The following is a 26,999-nucleotide window of genomic DNA, read 5'->3' as shown; positions in this document are numbered from 1 at the left end:
CAGACTGTTCTACCAAAAGGCAGAGGTGGGGATGATACATGGGAGTATTGAGTTGGGGCCAAGGGAGCAATGATCCATGGGAGGCTTGGGCTGGGGGGCAGAGGAGCAATGGTCCATGGGAGGACTGGGCAGAGGAGCTATGGTCCATGTGATGACTGGGTTGGGGGCAGGCAGAGGAGCTATGGATCATGTGAGGACTGGGTTGGGGGAAGGGGAGCTATGGTCCATGTGTGGACTGGGTTGGGGGCATGGGAGCAGTGGTCCGTGGGAGGCCTGGATTGAGGGGTAGGGGATCAATGGTCCACGGGAGGAATGGGTTGGGGGGCAGGGGAGCAATGGTCAGTGGGAGGACTGGGTTGGGGGGCAGAAGAGCAATGGTCTATTGGAGGACTGGATTGGGGGGGTAGGGGAGCTATGGTTCATGAAAGGACTGGGTTGGGGGGAGAGGTTAAATGGGCCATGGGTGGAATGGATTTGGGGGCAGAAGAGCAATGGGAAGGAAGGAAGTCCAAAAAGGTCTTGTTTCTTCCCTGGAATAGTCTCAGGAGGAATCTTCTAGGGGAGTGGTAAGGACCTAAGACTAGACCTCTACCCCCCTTCTGCTACTACTTTGGGTCATTCGTTATGATCGTTATGATCGCAATTCATAAATTTGTAAATTCGAAAATTCGTAAATTCATACATTTGAAAATTCGTAAATTCATAAGTTCGAAAATTAGAAAATCCGAAAGTAAGAAAATCTGAAAATTCGAAAGAATAACTAACTAACTATTAAATTATAGGTATTGGAATTTCCTTTCAAATTTGGCTGTTAGTGAACATAACGAATACGAATTTATCCAAAGTTACGAATTATCTGAAATAACGAATGCCGCATCTAAACAAATGGAACAAAACAAATTCATAATAATAATAAAACGTTTTTATTATTATTATTGTTATTTATTATTATTAATTTGTTAGGTTCCATTTGTTCAGATATGGCATTTGTTATTTCGGATAATTTGTAACTTTGGATAAATTCATATTCGTTACGTTCACGAATAGCCAAATTTGAAAGGAAATTCCAATACCAATAATTTAAGAGTTAGTAATAGTTAAGTTATTATTAGTTAGCTATTATTTCAGATTTTCACATTTTCAAATTTCGAATTTACCAATCTTCGAATATTCGGAAAAATACGGTAAACGAAAATGAGTTAAAAAACGAATTCGGAATGAAACGAATTGCACATGTCTACCTCCAATCAGCATAATAACGCTATACAACTATTCCATTTGTGTCTTTTTTTTCGTCACCAGTAAACAGGACTTAAAATGTAATGCAAGTCATTTTTCTGTTTATAGCTTTTTTTTCTTTTATGAAGACTTGCATTATTATCCTTTTTATTCCATTTTCATTCTTTATTTTTTTCATGGATATACTGTATTTCAATGGCCAAAACATTTAAAGTACAATAAAATAATTGATAGGAAGACAGCAAACAGTAATGAGTACAAATGGCTTTTTTTCTAGACTAGACTGGAAGCCCACAAAACCATTGGGACAAAGCTGCAGTGGGAAACATCAAACAGGTAGAAAAACAATGTAGGTGCACGACACTACTAAATCCTTTTACAAATCAATTAAAAAAATATATATCTCAGCAGTGACCATAAAGTCATTGTATGTGATTGAAGAACATGGCCAATACAAGAGGAAGGATATGACATATACCTTACTTCTGTGTATCATTGGCATTATATCACAATGTCATATTCTTTGGCATGTTTACCAAGACACCTGAGGAAGGGCAATAATTGGGTTGACGCTATATAATGGACTGATACGTGGGCTATTCTCTTCATTGTATACATAGCTCAGAGTTGAAAAATGTGTACATGAATGTTTATAGCAAGCTAATTGATATAAAGCAGAGCACTGAAGGAACTATAAAAGTCAAAAAAGAAATCAAGCAACAGAAAAATGAGATGTGGTTTTGTCACCCATTACCAAGCTGATCGGTACAGAAAAGACAATCAATTGTCCAAAAAGTCCATGTGTTGAGCCCTAAGGCAGCACCAGTGTTAGGTAAACCCTAATCTAGGGCCTACCTTATCAACAGTAGAAGTTTTATTATCCTATTTCTGAGACTGCTACTAGAGGTATTGTCTTGTACACATCTGTGAGCTGATTACAAACATCTGTTGAGAAACTAACATTTGATATTGATATGATTGATATTTGGTAGCTGGACCATATTGATAAAAGCTAACTCCTGCCAAAACCTTTTAGCTGTCAGGTTACTATTATTTCAGGTTTAAAAGTCCATCCCACATGGACACCTTACCACCTGTGTGTGGAGAGTGCCTGGCCTCCAGCGATACCATAAAAAATGAAAGTCCAATTTGCCCATCTGAAAGAGATCCTATTCAAGTTCTTTTTGCAAGTATAAAAAGAAGAAAAAAAAACAGCACTCCATCAAGGTTTCAGGGCAACACAGGTCCCCTTTATCAAGGTGAGAGATGTATTGTGCAAAGTGAATCAAATCAGTACAGTGTTCATCTCAACTACATTAATTAATCAAACATGCTCAACCTGGAAGCCACCTTATGCCACAGCGGATTCCTGAGTATTAAGGTGAAGTGGATTAATGTGTATATGTTTCACTTACCTTAAAGGTATGAGCTCCATTCCCCCTATAGGATAGGATGTGTGTGCAAATCAAAACAACTCATTTGTGGGGAAAATGACTCCCCTTCCTTCAGGGGTAAAGAGATATGTTGGCTCCGCAAGGGTACCTGGGTCTCTTGAACAACGCAGATTCTAGCTGAAATGGTACAGGTACCATTTCAGCTGGAATCTGTGTTGTACAAGAAACTCAGGTACCCTTGTGGAGTCTGCAAGCTCCGTTCACACATATCTATAGTCCTGAAGAAGGGGGAGGCATTTGCCCTCGAAACATGTTGGCTCTATTTGCTCATTCCATAGTCTCAATAAATGATTGTTATCCTTTCATAAGTGTGGCATCACTCCGTACACCAACCGCTCCTTACTTCTTATCCAAAGTATCTCCTTTCCTGAAGCAACATCATCGTTGTACCAGTCAGGTAGCAGCCTAGACCCCCAAAGGGAGTCACATATCATCTACCTTTATTTATCTATGGAACGGAACAACCGAATATAGACTATAATATACCCAATTAGTCTAGCGCAGTCCCAATCTCAAACCAACCACGGTCTCTTCAGTTGGAACACACACTTAATTCCTCATTCAACGCCACTCTCAATCTCTGAGTATGGACAGTAGAATAACCATAGCCATAGTAGCCCATGCAGCTGCTATGATGCCCAGGGGTGGGAGAGGATCCACTTTGAAGGTTTTTGAAGCAACAAACACAGCGAGTGCACAGTGTAAACATGAAAAAATTAGGTTTTGTTAATCTGCTTTCTGCGGCCACATCCCTTGTATTTTGGAAGAAATCAAAGTACCCCCTACTGGAAATGGGACTCAAATAGTGTACAACTGTATGAAATATTAAAAATTCGATATTTATTGGGTATCAAAACACAAATTTAAAAAGTGTGCCTTTAAAAATGTACATACATAGCAATGTAGAAAAGCATATTATACCACAATATAGACAGAAATCACTTGGCAGTCCAGTTTTGCTGCAGCAAAGCGCGGTGCGATCTACATCTCTCACACTACCAGTTTTATCTGGGGAGGATTTGCATACAGTGATTATTCTGAATACACATAATGTGTGGCTTATAATCTTCTATAAAGACAGCCATTAGAGAAAAAAACCCTGGGACATACAGTTCCATACAAGTTTATGAGATAAAACTAGCAAATTTCTGGGTCTTCTATTTTTTAGGTGATCCCAATGTATGCCTTTTTGAATCACCGTGCTGGTCTAGGAGACCCCCTGTCTTTTTGTTTCATCTATGTTCTTGCCTCTGCTTGACTGGCTCTCACTATCTTTCAACTTGTTTTTACTTCACAACAGGCTTCGCATCATTGCTCATGGAGAAATTACCACATGTACAACAATTGCTAAACTTTCCCTGAGGAAGGAGTTGGAAGAACTCTGAAACGCGTTGGCTTGGTTTATGCAAATACTTTATGTATTCGACAGTCTAAGTGATTTCTGTCTATATTGTGGTATAATATGCTTTTCTACATTGCTATGTGTGTACATTTTTAATTGAAGAAGCATCCTGCTCCCTCTTTAAGTACCTCTCATTAGTGTCCACTTGTGTCATAGGTGGAGACCTCAATATTCTCCCATTTAGAAGAGTGTAGCTCTCATGGTTCAGAGAAACAGGATCTCCCAAATCTATGGATAGTGTAGGACCCACTAATCATGGGGTACTTTGTCGCAGTAAGTGAGCTTAGCACCATATAGCAATATGGTGTGACCAAATCCCCATATTTTTTTTTGAGAATGTTTAGGTGTTTTTAAACTAGCCTTGCTGGAGGTGAATGTTTTTTGCATGTGTGCGCTGTAATATTTTTCTTCTATTGTATGGTCTTATGGCTGCACCAGCTTTAATGAGAAGGTGTTTGTTTGTTTTTGTACATTTTTAATTGCACACTTCTTTTTAAGATTGTGTTTTGATACCCAATAAATATAGAGTTTTTAATATTACATACGTTTGTACACAATTTGAGCCTATAAAGTCCCATTTCCAGTAGGGGGTACTTTGATTTCTGTAAAGATCCAGATCTCTGAGCAGATTTGTTGTCTTCAGAGCATCAGGTCATCCTGGCCAGCTGTCTAAACTTAATCATGTATGCCTAACACAGTCTTTCTGAGACAAAAAATCTCTCTTCTATACTTCCCCTCTCCATCCAAAATTAAGGAACATGGCTGGACATACACTGCAAGATTAATTACACTACTGTCCTCATTGACACTGCCAGGTGCAACTCAGATAGGTCTCTGGGGGACTCAATCATAATTTTGCTACAGGGTTTGAGTTACACACCTTGAGTATGGGGCTCGTATCTTTCGGTAATGGAAACATACATGCATTTCTTCACTTCAACGTAGCACACAAGAATGAGCTGTGACATTGTCAGGGCTGGGCTCAGCCCTTCCTTCTCAAAGCTGGCCGCCCAGATGTCAGCTAATTGCCAGCTCCTTTCTCTCCACAGTGACTCACCTGTTGATGATATCCTGCTCATCAGTCCTGCCTACTTAAGCCATGCAGTCCAGATGATTTCTGCCTTCGTCTTGGTCACATCTCTAGAGACGCTCTCATGTGTTCCTGTTAAAGACTTGCTTGGCTGACATTTTGGCTTGTCTGACTATCCGTTCCGGTTCCTGAACTCTGGCTATGTTTTGACTACGTTTACTCTGTTTACCTTTTTTTATTATTATTATTATTATTATTAAACAAGTGTGATTTAACTGTACTTCTGTCTCAGTCTCATTCATGGTGTCTGACAGACATTCACTTTGTACCATTTGTCTTTCACCTGGATAAAGGGAATGTGTGTATCCCTGAAATGCGTTTTTTTTATTTTTTGTGTTTTTATTTTTTTTTTTAGCTTGAGTAACAAATCTTGAAAATAATCCCTTTGGGACATGCTGACCATTTTTGGACTCTGGGTTATTCTTGCTATCTGTGTCCCCAACAGAGAAACTGAACAGATGACAGAGAAAAGTGTCTCCAACAGGGACACAACAATAAAGACGCATTTGTAGTATAGCTTGGGAAGATTAGAACCGCTGTTTTATGTTCCCATCGTAGAGGTTTTCCCTCACCGTCCCATGGGATGTCACCAGAACAGAAAGTATGAAAATTCTGACATAGGTTCTAGCCTGTCTCTGTATCCAAATCCCTAAAGCTTTGGTTGGACTTCAAAGAGCTTTTTTAAAAAAAAAAGCTGAAGCTATTTAATAGTTTCGTGAAACAGTGCAAGCTGTCCTTTGACAGCCTCATGGTCCATTTTACATAGTTTTTCATATTTTTATGATAAGCTATCTTAAATATTAGGGAGCTAAAAGAGCCGAAGCAGTAAGATGGACTTTATGCCAATTGCACTATTGATTGAGTTACACAAATGCTCCTGTTTACAGATTCAATCTAGCTGGAACAAATATTGGAAGACCCTTTAACCTTGGTAAAGCAACAAAACATGTTGTCCCGTGCATAGGAGGCAGCTGATGCAATATTAAAATGGAAGACAATAAACCTATTCTCAAATAATTCTTTGTAATTAAATACTTGACATGTAAGAAAATACTTACCTTAAATCTGCATAATATTATTATTATTTTCTTTCATATGCTATAAATTTGTCTACTGGCTCTTAAAGTCCATTTAAGTTAGAGGCTTATTGGATTGGATTGTCAACAGTAGAAGATAAAACAGAATGAGAAGTTCTGTGCCAAGTCTGGGATGACGATTGTCTGAAGCTCCATGACACTGGTTTGGTGATTTTTATGTCCCTCGCCTCCTTTCCGCCGCCCGGGGTACAACTTTTCTGATATGGTTCTTGGAGTTGAGATTTCTAGATAGAATTTTTTCTTTTGAGCTTGAGGATCTTTCCTTTTTCAGCTGAAAGTTAAGCTGTGGATATATAGATAAGCATATGTAGCATGAAAGGTGGCTCCATATATATTTTATTTATTTATTGTTGTATTATATTCAAGACTAAGAGGTGTATTAAAAAAAAGGTTTTTATTTAGTTTAATCAAGTAAATGGAGCTATTGTATATGAAAATTACATATTTACACTACTGCAGACTCAGTTTAATACTATGCTGTGAATGGCCTGAAAAACATATGCATGCGGTTGCGGTGAGCTAGTGCAAGGTTCAAAGTGTTATAGCAGGTGGTGAAGAGGCAATACAACACCTTCTCACCACCTGCAAACGATTATCATGTTTGAATCACTCTTCAGAGATAAAACCATGTGTTAATGAGCCCTTAGAGCAGGGGTCTCCAAACTTTCTAAACAAAAGGCCAGATTACTGTCCTTCAGACTTGAGGGGGCCCGGACTGTGGCCAGTAGGAGTAGAAAATGCCCTGGTGTAAGCAATCTACAGTCTTGGTTGTCAGTAAAAAAGCACCATTGGTCAGTGGAAGGAGGAATAGTTCCCCATCATTGGTATAGGTGGGAGGAATATTGCCAAGTGTTGGTATCAGTGGGAGGAATATTGCCCCATCATTGGTGTCAGTGGGAGGAAAAATGCCTCATCATTGGTTTCAGTGGGAGGAAAAGTACTGCAATGTATCAATGGGAGGAATAGTTCCCCAAGGGCCGGACAAAGGCAAGCATCAGGCCTGCGGGCTGCAGTTTGGAGACCACTGCCTTAGAATCAGACAGTCAAAAAGTAGCTTTTAAATAAGGCCAGACTTTCGTGATTCAAGGTCCATGAAAGGGTTTCAGTTGACTTGGAACCTAGGGATCAAATATCTACAGACATAACTAACTAATACCAGAGAGAGGAGACTCAGTGGAGGGAAAGTGGTGATCAAGGGTCAGTAGAGGATAAGTAGAATTTTTTTTTTCTTTTCTACTCCCTTTTACCTTCCTCTGTGTTTTACAATCTACATGATCCTTATTCGTCTGGCTAAAATGTACAACCCTTTATGCCTTCTGCTTCGAAACATAAGCCTTCAAGTTAAACTCAGAACTTTGGTTGAGTAATAATATTTGGAATGTATACTCTAAATATGTACAAAAATAATTCTCGTGCTAACGTGTAATGCCAAATGTATAATACCAAACTCTGAAACAATTTGTATTACTGACTATACTGAAATTAATAAAAGCCATTGACAAGAAAAAAGTAAGAAGCTTCTGGTCAGTTGGGTTATTATAGAATCCACAAAGCTCTAAAAAAAAATTGACATGGAAGTGCCATGTAAACAGAGTTATTCTTTAAAATATAAAGTATGCTCAACTCCAGGACTTTTCCAAAGCCTCTCCAATCCTATGGAATGCCCTACCCCAATCTGTCTGCTTATCTCCTACTCTACTTAGCTTTTAGACGATCCCTGAAAACCCTTCTCTTCAGAGAAGCCTACCCTACCCACACCTAACAACTGTATTTTCATTTTCTCCATCAGCTCACCCCCCCCCCCCCCCCCCAGTTATTACCTTTTTTTCACATGACCCTCCCTTCTAGATTGTAAGCTCTAACGAGCAGGGCCCTCTGATCCCTCCTGTATTGATTTGTATTGTAAGTGTACAGTACTGTCTGCCCTCATGTTGTAAAGCACTGCGCAAACTGTTGGCGCTATATAAATCCTGTATAATAATAATAATAATAAAAGTAAATATTTTTTACGAAAAAGAATAAATAATGGAAGGTTTAGTATATCAACTTATGAAAAACAAAAGTTGACCAATACCCATTACACAGCAGATTCCCTTCACAACTAAAAGTTTTAGGAGTTTGGCAATGAGGACCTCTATTTCTTTCATTAAGTAATCCCTGGATTCCAGGTATGGTGAATATTCTAATCTGGTAAGGTCATTTTATATATTGTAGGGAGCTCTCTGGTGCCCAAGACAACCTTGATAGGGACTTTGGGGTCTTAAACAAGGTTAGGAAGAGGGCACCAAGTTGTGGATGCCAGTCCAAATGTAATTTTTTATTTTCAGTGTTTTTTTTTAAAGACTCCCTTTCATCAGCGCTTACAAGCATGCTGAAGGAATCTAGACCAGGTCCTGGGGCTATATTTGCAAGGAATGGTTGAAGACCAGAGACAACCAAAGACCAGAGTGTGCTTTTTAACCTGAAGGGGGATCCTCATATATATGTTACTAGTGTATTTTTAGAGATCTAAACAGTTCTGCCATTGGCAACTATGGGAAATACAGTATTTTGTTAAGAATTCTTATTGCATGCATGCAACTGACTTGTAACTTACCTCTGTAGCTACATCTGGACCAACAGTAACTGTTGCAGTCTTTGGATGGTATCCATCTGCTGAAACTGTTACCGTATATGTGTCTGGTAACAACAGGCGGAAATAATCTCCTCCTTCACCTACCAGGAAAAAAAATTATTTAGTACTATGTGCATGTTTAAAGTATCAAACCACATAAAAAATATACTTCATTTTTAGGTAGATGTTTGGAGACTTAAATCACCTTTCATCCTTCGGGGACCCTGTTGGAGAGAAGTGTTTATGTCTGCACAACCGCTGTGCCTATTATGAGGTGGTCCCACTGTCCATGCTGAAAGTTTGATTTATTTAATATTTGGGGGGACAACCAAAACTCTCAGGAATGGGACAGAGTTATTGGCCTGGCAATCTCACTAGAAAAGTATCCTAGACATAGAAGCCAGGGGCTGCTTCTACCCACTAAACTCCACCTATAGCAAATATATTACTTGTGGGTAGACTAACCCTTTAATATACTTACCAGAGAATATGTTATGGGTGATACCGGCTATTGAGATGACAGCGTTGGCTATTCCATTATTATTTTCATCTGTCACCATACCTTTAATGCCTTTGTGCACCTAAACAAAAAAACAGAGACACATAATTCAGAACTTGGTATGTTCAGTGAGTTCAGTTTTACAAACTCCAGAAAGGTCTATGAACTACATCAAAGATAGTAAAACCGAAGGTGAACCCCACTATCTGCTGATACTGCAAATCACCTTGTGCATACAATTGTATGCTTTTAATATCTCAATCTTGTGACTGATCATTGCCAGTATAGATTATCTGTGTTCTCTGTATCCAACATACTTGTATCCTTTATTTAACACTTCTAATTACTACAACATGGAAAAGTGCACAGGCTGCAAACATCTGCCTTCAACATAAAGGCTTTGTTAAAGTAAACTCAATTACTAAAATAGATATTTATAGAGAGTTTTAAATAACTGAATAAAGAATGAACTTACGTTACATAACAAACTTATCTTCAGCAATAATTATAAAATTAAATGAATAATAAAAATGGCCACTTTTAACTAAGGGGAGTTTGGGCTGGGCTTCAATGTGAGCAGACGTGTGCTGGATCTGCTCCTGACATGCTAATTGCCAGCTCGATATCAGCTGTGGACAGGCTCACCTGAGCAGAGAGGCTGGTGGTTGTAGCATGGATGAGCGCTTACTGCGGGGACAGAGCAGAGAAAGAGCTGTGCTGAGTAGGAGCGGAGCCGTTGTGAGCCTTAGTGTGGATTCCCGGCTGGATCCCGATATATGTGCCCCGTACTCTTTACCCTGTGCTCTGCGCTCTTAGTGCTCTGTGTATTGGGTGTACTTTTGATCCATGCTCCTCTGTTTCCCTGTTGGCTGGATAAGATCGGGATGGATCAGGACAGATCCCGCTGATCCATTTATAGACAGAGGCGGTTTTGTCACCCTTGATCACCTTCGATCATCCTTGGTCTTCTTCGGTCCTCTGCCATCTCCATGTCAGCCCCCCTGTCTATAGCTCTACATAACCCTGTGGTGCCCACAGAACAATCCTGGATATCCTGCTGGACGACCTCAGTACAGATAATATAGGGAAGAGAGCTATACTATCACTAGACGCAGCCAAAGCATTTGACTGCATTGAGTGGATATATTTATGGGAGGTTCTGGAGAAATTTGGGTTGGGTAGAGGATTTGTAACGTGGATTAAATTATTATACACAGCCCCACGAGCATGTATACAGATAAACAGAGCAATATCAGAGCATCTTTCTCTGACTAGAGGTACTAGGCAGGGGTGTCCATTGTCACCGTTATTATTTGCATTGGCTATAGAACCACTGGCAATAGCAATCAGACAGACAACTATTATTAGGGGTTTTAAGAGAGGAGGAAGAGAGGATAAAATATCATTAGATGCCTTATTTTTCTTGGGAGATACAGATCAATCCCTAACATCTATGATGAATTTGATTGAGACCTTTGGTAGATTTTCGGGGTTCGTTATAAATTGGGAAAAATCAGTACTACTCCCGGTTGATGTGTGACTTTAGCACAAACAGATCACAAAATACAACTTTCAAATATCTAGGTATGCAGGTTTCTCCTAATTTAAAGGAATATATTAATTATAATTTAGTCCCCATATTAGATAAATTTAAGATGAAGAGTAAAGTATGGTCCAAATTACCTTTATCAGTGGTAGGGTGTGCAAACCTAATAAAAATGGTCTGGGCCCCACAGTTGCTTTACATTTTACATAATTCACCGATTTGGATACCACTTAAATGGTTTTTAAAAAAAATAGATTCCCTATTTCGAACATTGCTATGGAAAGGGCAAAATGCTAGAATAAGACTCAATATATTGCCCAAAGATAAGGTGGGGGTCTTGCTGTTCCAAATGCTAAAATGTATTTCTTAGCAGCACAACTCTAACAGGTTGCAGGATGGGGAGTGATAAGACTGGACAGATCCTATCCAATCGATAATTTTAAGTAGATCCTCACAATACCATTTGATAGCTCAAATAGAATCAGGCAACTTTGCTGATGTGGCGCAAGGTTTAACTCTTGGACTCATACATAAGGTTTAGCAGGAAATGAGAGAAGTAGGAAGTAGAAGAAGTAATATGTAGAAGTAACTCCTTACATTGATGTTCATTGTAGCAGTATCCCCTTACATTGGTGGTCAGTGTAGAAGTAAACCCTTACATCAGTGGTCAGTGTAACAGTGACCCCTCACATTGTTGGCCGGTGTAGAAGTAGCCCCTCACATTGGAGCAAGTATTAAAGTAGCCCTTACACTGGTGACCAGTGTTATAGTAGCCCCTTACATGAGTGGTCAGTGTTAAAGTAGCCCCTTACATGGCTGGTCAGTGTAGAAGCAAACCCTTACATCAGTGGTCAGTGTAGAAGTAACCCCTTGCACTGGCAGTCTGTGTAGAAGTAACCCCGTTGGAGGTCAGTGTAGAAGTAAACTCTTATATTGGTGGTCAGTGTAACAGTGACCCTTCTCATTTGAGGCGAGTATTGAAGTAGCCCTTACACTGACCAGTGTTATAGTAGCCCCTTGCATGGCTGGTCAGTGTAGAATGAACCCCTTACATGTGTAGTCAGTTTAGGCAGGAGAATAAAATGTTTCAGAAAAACTCCGGTTGAGAAAGGATGGATTACACTGGTAATGGTGGTGGTACTGTTTGTTACAAATCACTGCATAATATTTCTATAAATTAACAGAATACATTCTAGCAGGAGACACAAATACCAGATATTTTTTTTCCTAGAATACTGGAAATCCAGTAAAAAATGTTAATCAAAGCATTGCACTAAAATAACCCTTGCTTAAAAATAATACCCAGTGCATCATCATCCTGTCTCTTTCATCATGGTTCGTATATTTAATTACCCTCAATTTCTACACGGTGAAAAGTACACAGAGACAGTTATTCCAGAGCTGCAGGTCGGTTACTTGGAAAGTCTGCAGAGCCTTAGGGCCTATAAAACAAGACTGTGAGTCTGGCCTAGGCTATGACTGCTGGAACACAGGACCTGGAAGGCCAACAATAAGCGCAGTGTATGGAGGTAATGTAGCCTGGAGCTGGGTGTAGGATGTGTGACTTAAGTGTTCTGTTCTTCCTGCATCCATTTCCTCTTCCCTGTCTGCCTGGTGCACGTCTGTTTTACATGTATATCCTCAAATATGAAAGCGGCTCAGAGCCAATCCTTCCAGAAATCTTTGTAGTGCTAATGGATGGGATCTCGGACACATTTAACAGCCTAACATCTAAAAGAGATGGCCACAGGGGCCATTCCTTGTTCTTCCACTGAACGGTATAAAATCTTAATAAAGAAGGTGATAACTGAACTATACAAAAATGATTACATAAAAGCTGAAAGATACAAAATAATTAACATAATAAAAGTGTGAAAACCTTTCCAATAATAATAATATTAATAATAAGGGTCATAAATGAATAACACAAAACCTTTCCAATAGTAATAATAATAATAATAAGGGTCATAAATGAATAACACAAAGCCTTTCCAATAATAATAGGGTGGTAAATTAACAGTGTAAAGCCTTCCCAATGATAAAGTTATGAAAACTGAACTATAAAAAAAACGTTAAAATAATAAAAGTTAAATAACTGAGCAATACAACATATTTACCATAATAAAAGGGTGATAACTGAACAATAAAAAACCCTTAGTATAATAAAAGGGTCATAACTGAAAAAACAAATCCTTTACAATAACAAGGAATGTAAACCGAAGCATACAAAACCTTTACAAAAAAAAAAGGGGCGAAACCTGAATAATATGAAATGTTTACCGTAAGGAAAGGATGATAATTGAATGATACTAAACCTTTAAAGGACAAAAACTGATTGATACAAAACCTTTACTATCATAAAATGCTGATAATTGACAACATAAATCCTTTACAGTGCTAAAACAGTAATACCTGAACTATATAAAATCTTTACAATACTAAAAAGGAGATAACTGAACAAAACAAAACCTTCACATTAATAAAGTGATAAAAACTGAATTGTACAAAAACTTTACATTAATAAAAGTTACATTACTAAACTATACAAAAAACTCTACCACTAACAGAAGGGCAATGATTGAACACAAAACCCTTACTATAATAAAAAGGGTCATAACTGAAAGATGCAAATCCAATAATATTCCAATAATAAGGATTGAAAACTGATTAATACTAAAACCTTACTATCATAAAATGCTGATAACTGACAATACAAACCTTTTACAATACTAAAAGGGTAATAACTAAACAAAATGAAACATTTACATTAATAAAGTTATAAAAACTGAATTGTACAAAAACTTTACAGTACTAAAAGTAAAATAACTAAACTATACAAAACTCTAACAATAATTATAATAATGGCTTGAAAGCTAAAGGATACTAAATCTTTACTAAATTATAAAAGCATAACCTTTCCAATAACAAAAGGTTAATAACCTAATAATACAAAGCCTTTGCCCTTGATAAAGGGATGAAAACTGAACTATACAAAAACTTGACGAAAATAATAGGTAAATAACTGAACAATACAAAATCTTTGCCGAAATAAAAGGGTGGTAAATGAGCAATTCAGAACCTTTATCCGTTTTCCAACTGCCTCACATAGGAGTACAGCGGCAGAGCTGCTCTACTGCGCTAGATCACGTATCTAATACACGATCCTGCTCTTCAGGGTAGGGGGCGCCCACACCCACCACACTGCCTATCAATGAAGAAAGAAGAATATTGGACAGCCGCACTCCAATGCAACACCTTTATTGATGTAAAATGTGATCCATACAACCAACAGAGGTACAGGTACAAATAGCTGACGCGTTTCACACCCTTATTGGTGCTTAATCATAGCTGTAAGACCCCCGACCACAATCTCTCATTTATACATATGAAGTACTGAGCACATGATCAGACGTGTCTCTCCAGATTGTGATCAGGTGTGCTCCATAAAAAACACACACAAATGGAGGAAGAGGGTGTGGAGGCAATCAGTGCAGGAATTGTATAAGAATTATCCCTTAAAAAGGAGAATTCAACCTAGACCTGTCTGTAAGTACTGCAAACGATGGTCTCCAAACAGACTCCAAATATCATTAGTCAGAAACATGGATAAAGTCAGAAATGTAAAAACGAAAACAATATGTCACCCGAACTTCATTAAACATTAATAAAAAACAGAAAAACGAATGACACTAAAAATCTATCCATCCAAATACCCCTCAGATATTCCCAGGAACCCAAATGGCGAAAAACAAAAACAAAAAACATACGGACCCCTATACATAATGTAGGAAAGACCATACAAGGACTCAATTCTGCTTCAAAGTAAAAATAAACCTGAATATGAAAAATGTCAAAAACAATAAATAGAAAAAAAGATTGAAATTGGACCAAATAAGGACAAGAAGCAAAAACAAACAAAACAAACAAAACCCAACGGGAGAATGACAGAACCTCACTGCTTTTATACATGTGTATAAAAATATAGGGGACATCTATATATTACATAGTTTGAAGAAATTAAACCCAAATGGGTGCCTAGATGGTGTTAACCACTTGCCGACTGGCTCACGCCGATATACGTCGGCAAAGTGGCACGGGTGTGCAAAATCACGTATCCGTACATCGCTGCGTCATCGGCGGCTAGCGGGAGCATGCCCGCGGGTCCCGCGGACTCGATGTCCGCCGGTGGCCTGTGATCGCGGCACAGAGAGGCATAGTGGGGAGATACCTATGTAAACAAGGCATTTCCCTGTTCTGCCTAGCAACATGACAGGGAGCTACTACTCCCAGTGATCGGGAGCAGTAATCTCTGTCATGTTCTAGTGAGCCCTTCCCCCCTACAGTTAGAACACTTAACCCCTTGATCGCCTCCTAGTGTTTAACCCCTTCCCTGCCAATGACATTTACACAGTAATCAGTGTGTTTTTATAGCACTGATCGCTGTATAAATTCCAATGGTCCCAAAATTGTGTCAAAAGTGTCCGATCTGTCCACTGCAATGTCGCAGTCATGATAAAAATTGCAGATCGCCGCCAAAAAAAAAAAAATTAAAATGCCATAAATCTATCCCCTATTTTGTAGATGCGAAAACTTTTGCGCAAACCAATCAATATACGCTTATTGCGGGGTTTTTTTACTAAAAATATGTAAAAGAATACATATCGGCCTAAACTGAGGAAGAAATTTGTTTTTTTATATATTTTTTGGGGATATTTATTATAGCAAAAAGTAAAAAATATTGCTATTTTTTCAAATGTTCGCTTTTTTTGTTTATAGCGAAAAAAAAAATAAAAACCGCAGAGGTGATCAAATACCACCAAAAGAAAGCTCTATTTGTGGGAAGAAAAGGACGTAAATTTGGCTAGGGTACAATGTATCCTAGTGTAAATAGTGTTAAAACTGGATATTCAGGTTTTTTTAGGTTGCAGCACTTTTAGCCATCACTATTTAAATTGCCCACATTTATCACAGTGCTTAAGTCAGTCAGGGGTAGCACAGATTGTCCTTATTACGCTACAACATACCCTAACAATTTTTTTTAAATTGGGGGGCACAGCATAATGTTGGGGGGGTCAGGGCCCCCCTGGCCCCCCTAGGGACGCCATTGGTGATAAATACCTCCCTAACGTGGGGACTCGACGAGAGACGGGTTTAATGCCTCCCGGTAAAATCTAAGCATATATTAGATCGTTAAACAATAACAATACAGGACAATAACAATTCACCACACTGCCTGTCCTGTGATTGGTCACACCACAAGCCGATCAGCGGGCCTCGGCTAATTATTGCCAGCCGGGACTGATCGGTGAAAAGGACGACAGGACAGAGCTCTGTGAATGTAAACGGGGAATAGAAAACCGGCACACAGTGAATGCACCAAGCACCGCTCGGCACGCATTTAATCCTTTGATCACCCTAGATGTTAACCCCTTCACAGCCAGTGGTATTAGTGCAGTGACAAGTATATTTTTACTGATTGCTGTATTAGTGTCACTGGTTCACACAAAGTGTCAAAAGCATCAGTTAGTGTCCGATTGTCCACCATAATATCACAGCCCCCTATAAGTCGCTGATCTCCACCATTACTAGTATAAAAAAAATTCCAGTATATATATACCGTAGTTTAAAGACGCTCTTACTTTTGCGCAAACCAATCAATATACACTTATTGGGATTTTTTTTTACCAAAAATATGTAGCAGAATACATATTGGCCTAAATTTATAAAGAAATTTGATTTAAAAAAAAAAAAAATTTATTGGATATGTTTTATAGCAGAAAGTAAAAAATATTGTTTCTTTTTTTTTTTTTTTCCGGTCTTTTTTCGTTATAGTGCAAAAAATAAAAAACCCAGTGGTGAACAAATACCACCAAAAGAAAGCTCTATGTGTGTGAAAACAATTATATAAATTTCATTTGGGCACAGTGTTGCATAACCGTGCAATTGTCAGTTTAAATAAAGCAGTGCCAAAAAGCAAAAAAAAAGGCCTGGTCATGAAGGGGGGTATATCTTCCGGAGGGCAAGTTTATATAACAAAAGGGTGATAACTGAAAGATACAAATCCTTTACAATAATAATAAAGGAGTGAAAACAAGCATACAAAACTATACAATAAGAAAGGGTTGAAAACTGAACGATACAAACCCTTAAAAATAATATAGGGATGAAAAATGATGAATGAAAAAACAGCTTTACAAAAAGGTCATAGCTAAATGATACAAAACCTTTTTTGTGAAATTAGAAGTGTACCAGTTGTAAGACAGTAAAAAATTTTTTTTGTGATATTGGTCAACAACTTGCCCCAACCTACTGACTTTAAAATGAATGCCTGTCAGCACACTGATGAGTGATCACGCGGCTCTATTCTCCCAGTGTTATATTGATAGCAGTGTGCAAATGTTTGGCCCACACTGGTCCCCCTCCCTTAGGGCAGGGTAAAAAGAAGGATAATATAAAACATATTTAGGTAATGATACTAGCTGAATTTTTTTTAGAACCCATAATTGATATTTTTTTGGATTTGTGATGGACATAAAAATATTCTTCTTTTAAAAGGCTCTGTTGTGTTTAACACTAGATTATAGAGTGATCTCCTATTATTTGTATGGAGTTCATGGTGGAATTATATAACTTTAATAAACATCAGATCACAGAAAGCTGCCTTGGCTTCCCATCTTTAGCCATACATAGGGCCATAAATAATGCCTTTCACATGAAGTGGCGGTTTAAAGCGTTTGTAAAGGTGTTTTTTTTTTTTTTTAAAAATAACAAACATGTTATACTTACCTTCACTGTGCAGCTCGTTCTGCACAGAGTGGCCCCGAACCTCGTCTTCTGGGGTCCCTCGGCGGCTGTTTCAGCTCCTCCCCGCAAGCATTCACCACCTTAATGCGAGCTCCCTCGCACGGTGGTGAGTGCTTGCGGGCGCGCTCCCGTGATACAGCCGGCGGCTATAGCCGCTCGCTGTATCACTCGGCCCCGCCCCCCGGCGCGCCGCGTCATCGGATGTGATTGACAGCAGCGCGAGCCAATGGCTGCGCTGCTTTCAATCCATCCACTGCAGCCAATCAGCGGCCAGGGTGAGCGGAGGAACAGATGTCGGGAACGCGAAGCTGACTTTCGAGGCGTCAGGTAAGTAAAACGGGGGGCCTGGGGGCGGCGGTTCTGTCAGAAGTTTTTTCACCTTAATGCATAGAATGCATTAAGGTGAAAAAATTTTTACCTTTACAACCCCTTTAAGTGTTGCAGGAAAAATAATGTTGCCAGTTGAAAGACTTGAGAGACTCCTAGGCTTCAATCTAGGCTGGCCTCCAAAGAGGAGGGCTTTCGTATTGGTGAAGGTTAAGGCACCAAAAACAAGAAGTTAGAACTCAAATTATTATATTTGTTCATCCTTTTGCTTGCCCAAACTCTCTAAGAAAATTGGAGAACTTGAGCAAACAAAAGTACAAAAAAAAAACGCATTACTCTGACCTTGTGTGTTTGAAGGTCCTACACATCAACTGCTCCAGTGTTGTGCACATGAACCCAAGTATTATGGAGAGAAGTGCTAAGGAGTGTGAAGGACACCGTATCAGTACTCATCATTTTTTAGTTTTTAAAATAAATTATATTTTCAGTTCACGAAAAGATTTTATTGCACAAATTAGTTTTATTTACAAATGTTTTTTCTTATTATATTATTGACTTATGAGGGGTTTTTTTTGTTTTTTTTGTAAAAATAAAAATCATAGATACTATTGCTCAGGTGTTTGTTCATTAAAATATCTCTATCTCTTGAGATATTTGAAAAGTTCTTTGTAGGAAAAATGGAAATTGGAGCCATTCCAGGTGGAGACAAAATAATAATTAATTATTAAATAAATAAAAAACGTGAACAGTTAAAGGGTCAGTCCATCAAAAACGTGTGTCTCAGTCTATAGGAAATGCTGAACCGTTAAATCCCCTTGAGTTTCTTGTATCTCTGAGGACCTTTTTTGGTGAGATCTCTGTGCTTCGTTCCTGTATACCCGCTATGGCCATTATGAGGAGTTCCCACTCTATTTATGTTATTTATTTTATTTTATTGAGAATGTAATAGAAGGAGTTGGAACAAACAACGCTGTTTAGAGACACCCAAATCTTCTAGGTGGAGAGAAATGATAACATTTGGTAATTATATGAGAGAGATCCCGTTGATGAAAATTGACGTAGGCCACCAGACTCTATCAATTACTTTTGAGTAGCATGACAATTTAAAGGGGTTGTAAAGGTTTGTGTTTTTTCATCTTAATGCATCCTATGCATTAAGGTGAAAAAACACCTGGCAGTCACCGGCCCCCCAGCCCCCCATTTTACTTACCTGAGCCCTGGGACTTGACCTGCCAGGGACACACTGGGGTTGATTTACTAAAGGCAAAAAGACTGTGCACTTTGCAAAGTGCAGTTGCTCTCTGCAAGTGCACTTGCTCCAGAGCTTAGTAAATGAGCAGAAGCTCTGCTGACGTCCATCATTCAATCATGTTCAAGCAAAAATGCATTTTTTTAAATTTTCCTTGCATGTGATTGGGTACTCTTTGCAAAGTGAAGCCTTACCTCATTTACTAATCTCTGGAGCAACTGCACTTGCAGAGGACAACTGCACTTTGCAAAGTGCACAGTCTATTTGCTTTTAGTAAATCAACCCCACTGTCTCTCTGCCCGGGGTTCTCAGCTCTTGATTGGATAGATTGATAGCAGCTCAGCCATTGGCTCCCACTGCTGTTAATCAAATCCAATGACCCGTGGGGCGGGGCCGAGTCATACATTCAGCGGTTATGGATGCTGAATGCTGGACTCGGGAGCGTGCCCGCAAGGTAACCCCCTCGGGGAAGTGCTTCTCTGAGGGGGTAATCAGATGTGGGGAGGAGCCACAAGAGCCACCGGGGAACCCCATGAGAGCAGGTTCGGGGCCACTCTGTGCAAAATGAGCTGTACAGTGGAGGTAAGAATGATATGTTTGTTATTTTAAAATAAAATAAAAAAAACAAACCCTTACAATCACTTGAATGTTCTCCTCCTGGATGGGTCTATGAAAAAAAAAAGAACATCTGGTCCTCCCATTTTTGTCACTCTTACACCTTGGGTAGAGAACTTACCTGTTCTATAAATGAGATCAGAGCCTCGCGGTTCCCATCCCACTCCCGCTGCAACTCCGACTCCTTGGGGAACTTGTTGCAGCTCAGCTCCAACGTTATTTCAAAACAGTTTTTATAAAGATAATTGAAGTCCTGCATACCTGTTAGAATAAATTAAAATAACAAAATATATAGTTTATAATAATGGAAATGTGTGCTGTATTGGGTTCCTATTGCTGTTACACAATTAAAAACAATAAAAAGCATCTCAAAATGACAAAATATATATTTTTGTATTTCTTGTTTCAAAGCAGAAAAGATACATGGTTGATAAAATAGTTAATATTATAAATAGATTGCACTTGAAGCTAAAAATGAAGTTCATGTGAACTAATGTTTCCACTCAGCTCTACAAATCCAAGGCACCCCTGTCAGACAGCATGGTAAGGTCTGTGACTTTACCGTTTTCCACTTCAGTTAAGTAATACAGCTTGTTTCCCAACATACCCCAGCCTGCTGATTGGACAAGGAGGGTGAAAAAGTACACTGATGAGATAAACCCTCAGCTGTTTCCTCCTGTTTCCTGACATGGACAGCACTGCACAATGCAGTACAGCCTGCATGGCTCACAGAGCTGGCCCTCCTTCCTCCAGTATGACACCATCCATAACCTGGCCACAGTTCTACATTAAAGATGTGAATACACAGTTGTATTAAATGGGGGACTTTAATAGCTGCTGTTTTAATCTTGATAATACAGGATCCGCAGTTGTCAATTTTAGTAACATACATAAAAAAATGCCATCCACAGAGTACTGTATCTTGTTTCTGCTCTTCTAATCAAGTGAAAAGTGAAATTTGATTGGTCACTGCATTGGCTACTGACTGGTCATTTCTCTTTGGTACTTAGTTATTAGACAACCCAACTCTTACATTATTCTGCACTGCAGCCCAAATGTAGGTGACAGTAGTTTTTCCACACGCCAATATAAACATTATCCAGTGGAGGTAAAATGTTAATTGTCTCTATAATTCCTCACTAATGTATTGAGCACAATTCTAACATATAAGGTCAATTACTAACAAACACACACTCAGCGATTCAAACGCGAACGGCCCATTCATAAAACAAAGATGTGGATTGTAATGTAACGGCATAATTAATGAAGTGGAATGTTGTGTGTTATGTTCTCAGTGGTATCACCAGCCCAGGAATGTAAAATGTCTGTAGCCAGTTATTCCCAGAAATAATCTCATTAACTATTTTAGGCATTTTGGTTGGTTTAGCCTTCCATGACCTCAAACAATCCACCCGGCTTGGATATGCCTAATTATTACAGGAAGGCAAACATAACCAACAGCTATACATTTGGAAACTCTTGAATAAAACTGAAAGTCATTAGTTCGTGACATTCTGTTTATGGTGCAGAACAGATTTCATAAAGGGCTAAAGTTAGCACATTCTACTGAAGATGACAGTGGTCTGTATTATGATATATGTGGGGAGCACCTTCTACACTATTAGAGGTGATCACATTTTACACTACTAGAGGGGAGCACACTCTACACTTCTAGAGAAGAGAACGTTCTACACTACTGGAGGAGAGCACCCTCTACACTGTTAGAAGGGAGCACATTCTACACTACTAGAGGGGAGCACCTTCTACACTGTTAGAGGGGAGCACATTCTACACTACTAGAGGAGATAACGTTCAACACTACTGGGGGAGAGCACCTTCTTCACTGTTAGAAGGGAGCACCTTCTACACTGTTAGAGGTGAGCACATTGTACAGTTCTAGAGGTGAGAACGTTCTACACAACTGGAGGAGAGTACCCTCTACACCAGGGGTCTCAAACTGGCGGCCCTCCAGCTGTTGCAAAACTACAAGTCCCATGAGGCATTGCAAGGCTGACAGTTACAAGCATGACTCCCTCAGGCAGAGGCATGACGGGACTTGTAGTTTTGCAACAGCTGGAGGGCCACCAGTTTGAGACCCCTGCTCTACACTGTTATGCCCCGTACACACGGTCGGATTTTCCGATGAAAAATGTCCGATCGGAGCGTGTTGTCGGAAATTCCGACCGTGTGTGGGCTCCATCGGACATTTTCCATCTGATTTTCCGACACACAAAGTTTGAGAGCAGGATATAACATTTTCCAACAACAAAATCCGTTGTCGGAAATTCCGATCGTGTGTACACAAATCCGACGGACAAAGTGCCACGCATGCTCAGAATAAATAAAGAGATGAAAGCTATTGGCCACTGCCCCGTTTATAGCCCCGACTTACGTATTTTACGTCACCGCCTTTAGAACGATCGGATTTTCCGACAACTTTGTGTGACCGTGTGTATGCAAGACAAGTTTGAGCCAACATCCGTCGGAAAAAATCCTAGGATTTTGTTGTCAGAATGTCCGAACAAAGTCCGACCGTGTGTACGGGGCATTAGAAGGGAGCACATTCTACGCTACTACAGGGGAGCACATTCTACACTACTGGAGGGGAGCACATTCTACACTACTGGAGGGGAGCACATTCTACACTACTGGAGGGGAGCACATTCTACACTACTGGAGGGGAGCACATTCTACACTACTAGAGCGGAGCACATTCTTCATCATTAGAGGTGATCACCGGGACCATTCTGAAAGTGCAACACAGCTCGCTCATGTATATTGGGTTTCTGGCTGTGAAGCCGCAGGGAGTCACAGCCCTCCGCCCACAGTTAACATGCTGGCGTCGATGACCCGAAGGACTGGCTCAGGTGAGGATGGCGCTGGATCCTCGGACAGGTGAGTGTCTGTTTGGTAAAATTCAAATGCTACAGTTTTGGTACCTGCTGACTTATTTTTTGCAGAATTGACTGAAGTTCCTTTTTAAGCAGTATACATATTTGAAATGCTTCTATGGTATGACCAAATATCTTTTTTGTCTTGTGCTTGTCTTGCTTAATGTGTTCCTTTAACCTTTTTATTTTTCTGTGATATATCTAAAAAACAATCAGGCTCTGATGTTTCACTTGAGTTAAACAGATATAAGCCACTTTTTTTTTTTTTTTTACATCTTCAAATTTTATTTTATTTTTTATTTTTTCATAATAGTGTTGGGGCAGATGTTTCACTTGAGTCAAACAGATACTGAGAACATATATTCCTCATTCCCTCAGCTGCACTGTGGAAAATGTGGAATGGACTCCCTCCAGAGGTGGTTCTGGCCAGCTCAGTAGATTGCTTTAAGAAAGGCCTGGGTTATTTTCGAAATGTACATAATATAACTGGGTACTAACATTTATAGGTAAAGTTGATCCAGGGAAAATCTGATTGCCTCTCTGGGATCATGAAGGAATTTTTTCCCCTGCTGTAGAAAATTGGATCGTGCTTTTCTGAGGGGTTTTTTCACCTTCCTCTGGATCAACTGTGGGTATAGGATTGGGTATATGGGATTGTATGATATTTTTTTTCTATGGTTGAACTAGATGGACTGGTGTCTTTTTTCAACCTGACTAACTATGTAACTATGTAATAAGTCCTGTTTTTAAAAATATGCTGTAGTTATGACTCATGGTTTTCCAAATAAGAACAGAGGATTGGAGCCCCCAGCAAAATGCCCAAGGCCAAAACAGAGTCCTACAACTGAGGAAATTACCACAATATAATCAGAGATTTTCAAGTTTGCATAAAAACATCTTATTGGTATAACTGATGCATACCTTTCGATAGGGAATACCAAGAAGCTCCATTAGTAATGCCATAAGGAAAGTAATCCCCACAATTAAACTCTCTATGCATCCATCCATGAGCAAAGGAATAAGACATTGCTAACTGCAAAGACAAAAAAATTCAGATATCAGCCAGATAATATTGATGTACAATGTCAACAAATGTAGAGTATGAAAATATCAGTAACTAACAAAAGTGCGAAGCGTAACAAGATTGGAAATCAGGTGAAGGCTGAAGAGTTGAAACTTAAAAAGTACCAACAATGCATATTGTCAAAAAGAGCCAACTATTAACACTAGTCTCTGAAAAATAATGTTATGAACGTCAGTGACTATCCAAATAGCACATATTACTTAACTTGTGTTCAGGGTAGTCAACCACCACACTACATAGGTTAGCCATGCTACAACAAAAGTCTAGGAAGGATAACCTCTACAAAACATGTGTTTGAGAAAGACAACGTTTACACAGCATGTGTTAAGAAAGGTACACCATTGTGTAACGTGTACAGTATGGGACAAAGGAGGTCAACCACTATATGACAATTGTTGGATGTCAGCCAAAAACATACCTCCAAGAAGGTCTACCAATACACAACATTTATCCATTAAAGATGAACTACTCTAAAAAGTGTGTCAGAGAAAGTCCACCCCTGCATAACAGTAAAAAAAGTCATAGCTCTACAAAGTATCTCGAAGTTGACCAGCTGCTGTGTTTAGGACGGATAACTCTTATACTTGGGTGTTAGAAGGTCCACCATTACAAGGCATGTGTCCATGAACATCTCCCCTTTCATAATAACTCCCTGAATCAACTAAATCAAGGAAAAATGATTACAACCAGGGATGCTACGTAGTTTATTTACTAAAAGTGGAGTGTGCAAAATCTGGAGCCAAACAGCTTCTAACTTCATCTTGTTCAATTAAACTTTGACAAAAGAACCTGGAAGCTGATTGGTTTCTATGCAGAGCTGCATCAGATTTTTCACTTCAGTTTTAGTAAATCAACCCCTATGTATTTTAAAGTACATACAAAAGTAAAACATTTGTGGAAGCATCACAGTTCACCACCTCCAAAGAATCCCATGTCTGTACAGTCAGCTGAAAAAAGTGATGGCCTCTGTAAATGTACAGTTTTATGCTAATTTGCTAACCCAACTTTGTGAGGAAATAAACTCCAAAAGGCCTGGGATTCTGACAAAAGGTGTGCTATTCCGCCAGGGCAATGCTCGGCCTTTCATTTCCACAGTTGCAATGGCAACAATTCATCAGTGTGGCCTCAATTTAATACCCGCCCACTATATTCACAATATTTAGCACCTTTGTACTTCTACCTCTTCCCGCAGCTCAAAAGCCATCTCAGTGGAACCAAAAGTTCTTTAACAGTAGGAGTAAGATTAGGTTATACATGCTGTAACGCATTTTTTTGCTGACCAGGCGGAAACCTTCTACAAAACTGGCATTATGGCACTGGAACATCGATTAAACTAAGTGCAAAGACTCGAAAAGGGATTATATTGAGAAATGACAGTTTGAAAAATCTAAATAAACTCTTTCTATGCAAGACTAAGAACTCTTTAATCAACCTCGCATTTGTTTAGAGTATATGTGTATAGAGTAGGGGAAAGATAGAACCCCTGTCAGTTCCTTTTTGCTTTCTTTGTCCCCTCTGGTGAGATTCCCCCTTTCTATTTGTAATGGTGACCACCATAACTGGGACAGAAAATGATGGGAAATCCAAAATTTTACAATGTCACCAGAACAGAAGATAAGGGTAAAATTTCCAATAAGGACAGTACACTTGATTTAGTGGCAAGAGAGGATTTCCCCAAACTTTTGTGAGTTTTTGACTTATTACCTGCTGTATTTAACCTGGTCACACAACCTAGGGCATAACATTTGCTGGCTATACACATATATCTGTATGGACAATGCCAAAATTCCCTGCATCATTTCTTTTGTAGCTATACCTGATGTGGGCTAGAGACAATAGTCTGGAAAATAGATTTATATGAAAAAGGTAGTCAGCTGGGATGGGAATGTCTTGCCAATTCCTCATTCTTCCTACTCGTTGTAGAGGACCGCATACCAGTATGATGTACATACTATTTGAAAGTAGAGACCAATAATCAGCTTTAGGCTGGGTTCACATATGTGCAGCCGTGGGTTCGTACCTGGGGTCCGGTGCGTGTCTGTTCACCGGTTCAGGTCAGAATCAGGTCCAAAGTTTTGCCTGAATTCGCACCTAAATCAGGCCCAAACACGCACAGGACCCTCTTTCAAGGGACTGCGGCTGCCCCTGACATGTGTGAACCGGCTCTATTGAGAACCGGTCACACTGGCATGTCATGCGAATTGGATGCGGGGTTCCCTGCATCCAAATTGCATATGTGTGAACCTGGTCTTAGTGTAGGATAATTTGATATAACTTACTGCTTTAAACAGTTTATCATCTGGTGTAGCAGAATAGCTTGTGGTGCGGCGGTAACCCCTGACCCGAAGATCTTTACTTTTATCAAATGGATAATTAGCTACAACAGCTCCACCGTGGAGGTTTGCAGAAAGAACAAAGTTGTGGTTTTCAATCCAGTTAATTATGGCTTGTGTTTCAGGCTCCACCTGTGAAAGATCAGATATAATTATCTGCAACATGAATAATATCAATGAAAGCTAATTATTAATGTAATACATAAAACTTTAAATCATATAACCAAAAAGTAACAGATCAGTCCTAATTCACTCGTTACTTCCTGGTAGATGCTAAAGAATCAATAAGGTACAGGCAGTCCCCGGTTTACAAACAAGAATTTGTTTGTAACTCGGAACATTTACATTTTCTAAGTGTAGCTCCAGCCAAAACAATGATTCTTAGTTTTTTTTGGGTAGCATAGGGAAGGGTTAAAACCCCTGTAACATTTGGTTTGCTGTCTGTGCCCCTGTTCAGAAGATTTCACCACGCTTTCTGTCCCTATGACAATTGAATTTTGAAAATTTTGGGTTATTGTGGAAACAAGGATTGGTGATAAAACATCAGTGGAGACAACTTTTTCCCATGATAACTCTTACAGGAGTGAATTTCCCTTCCTGGGGGTAGATTTCCTCTCACTTCCCGTTGTCTCCTTCCGTTCGTAAGTAGGAGTTGTTTGTAAGTCAGATGTTTGTAACCCGAGGACCGCTTGTATATTTCAAGCTAAAACATTTTTTCATTTGGGATTGAGAAGGCAAGGGTTAAAGTCCCTGTA

General features: G+C 39.3%; 1 protein-coding gene across 1 annotated transcript in view; it reads right to left on the bottom strand.

The window, feature by feature from the left end:
• Positions 1–1,312: 1,312 nt before the first annotated feature.
• CPN1 (carboxypeptidase N subunit 1) overlaps positions 1,313–26,999 on the bottom strand; it is a 47,176-nt gene continuing 21,489 nt past the window's right edge. Inside the window, exons 4-9 of the mRNA XM_073595763.1 lie at positions 26,191–26,376; positions 23,749–23,860; positions 20,058–20,197; positions 9,378–9,477; positions 8,879–8,997; positions 1,313–6,565 (exon numbers count right to left, since the gene is read on the bottom strand). Coding sequence (XP_073451864.1) covers positions 6,437–6,565; positions 8,879–8,997; positions 9,378–9,477; positions 20,058–20,197; positions 23,749–23,860; positions 26,191–26,376 — 786 coding nt within the window. The 3' untranslated portion in view covers positions 1,313–6,436. The remainder of the gene's footprint in view (positions 6,566–8,878; positions 8,998–9,377; positions 9,478–20,057; positions 20,198–23,748; positions 23,861–26,190; positions 26,377–26,999) is intronic.

Source organism: Aquarana catesbeiana, linkage group LG08 (genome assembly GCF_042186555.1).
Source record: "Aquarana catesbeiana isolate 2022-GZ linkage group LG08, ASM4218655v1, whole genome shotgun sequence".
Lineage (NCBI taxonomy): Eukaryota > Metazoa > Chordata > Amphibia > Anura > Ranidae > Aquarana > Aquarana catesbeiana.
Note: the sequence above shows the minus strand (reverse complement) of the source record. Positions and strands in the feature narration are given on the sequence as shown.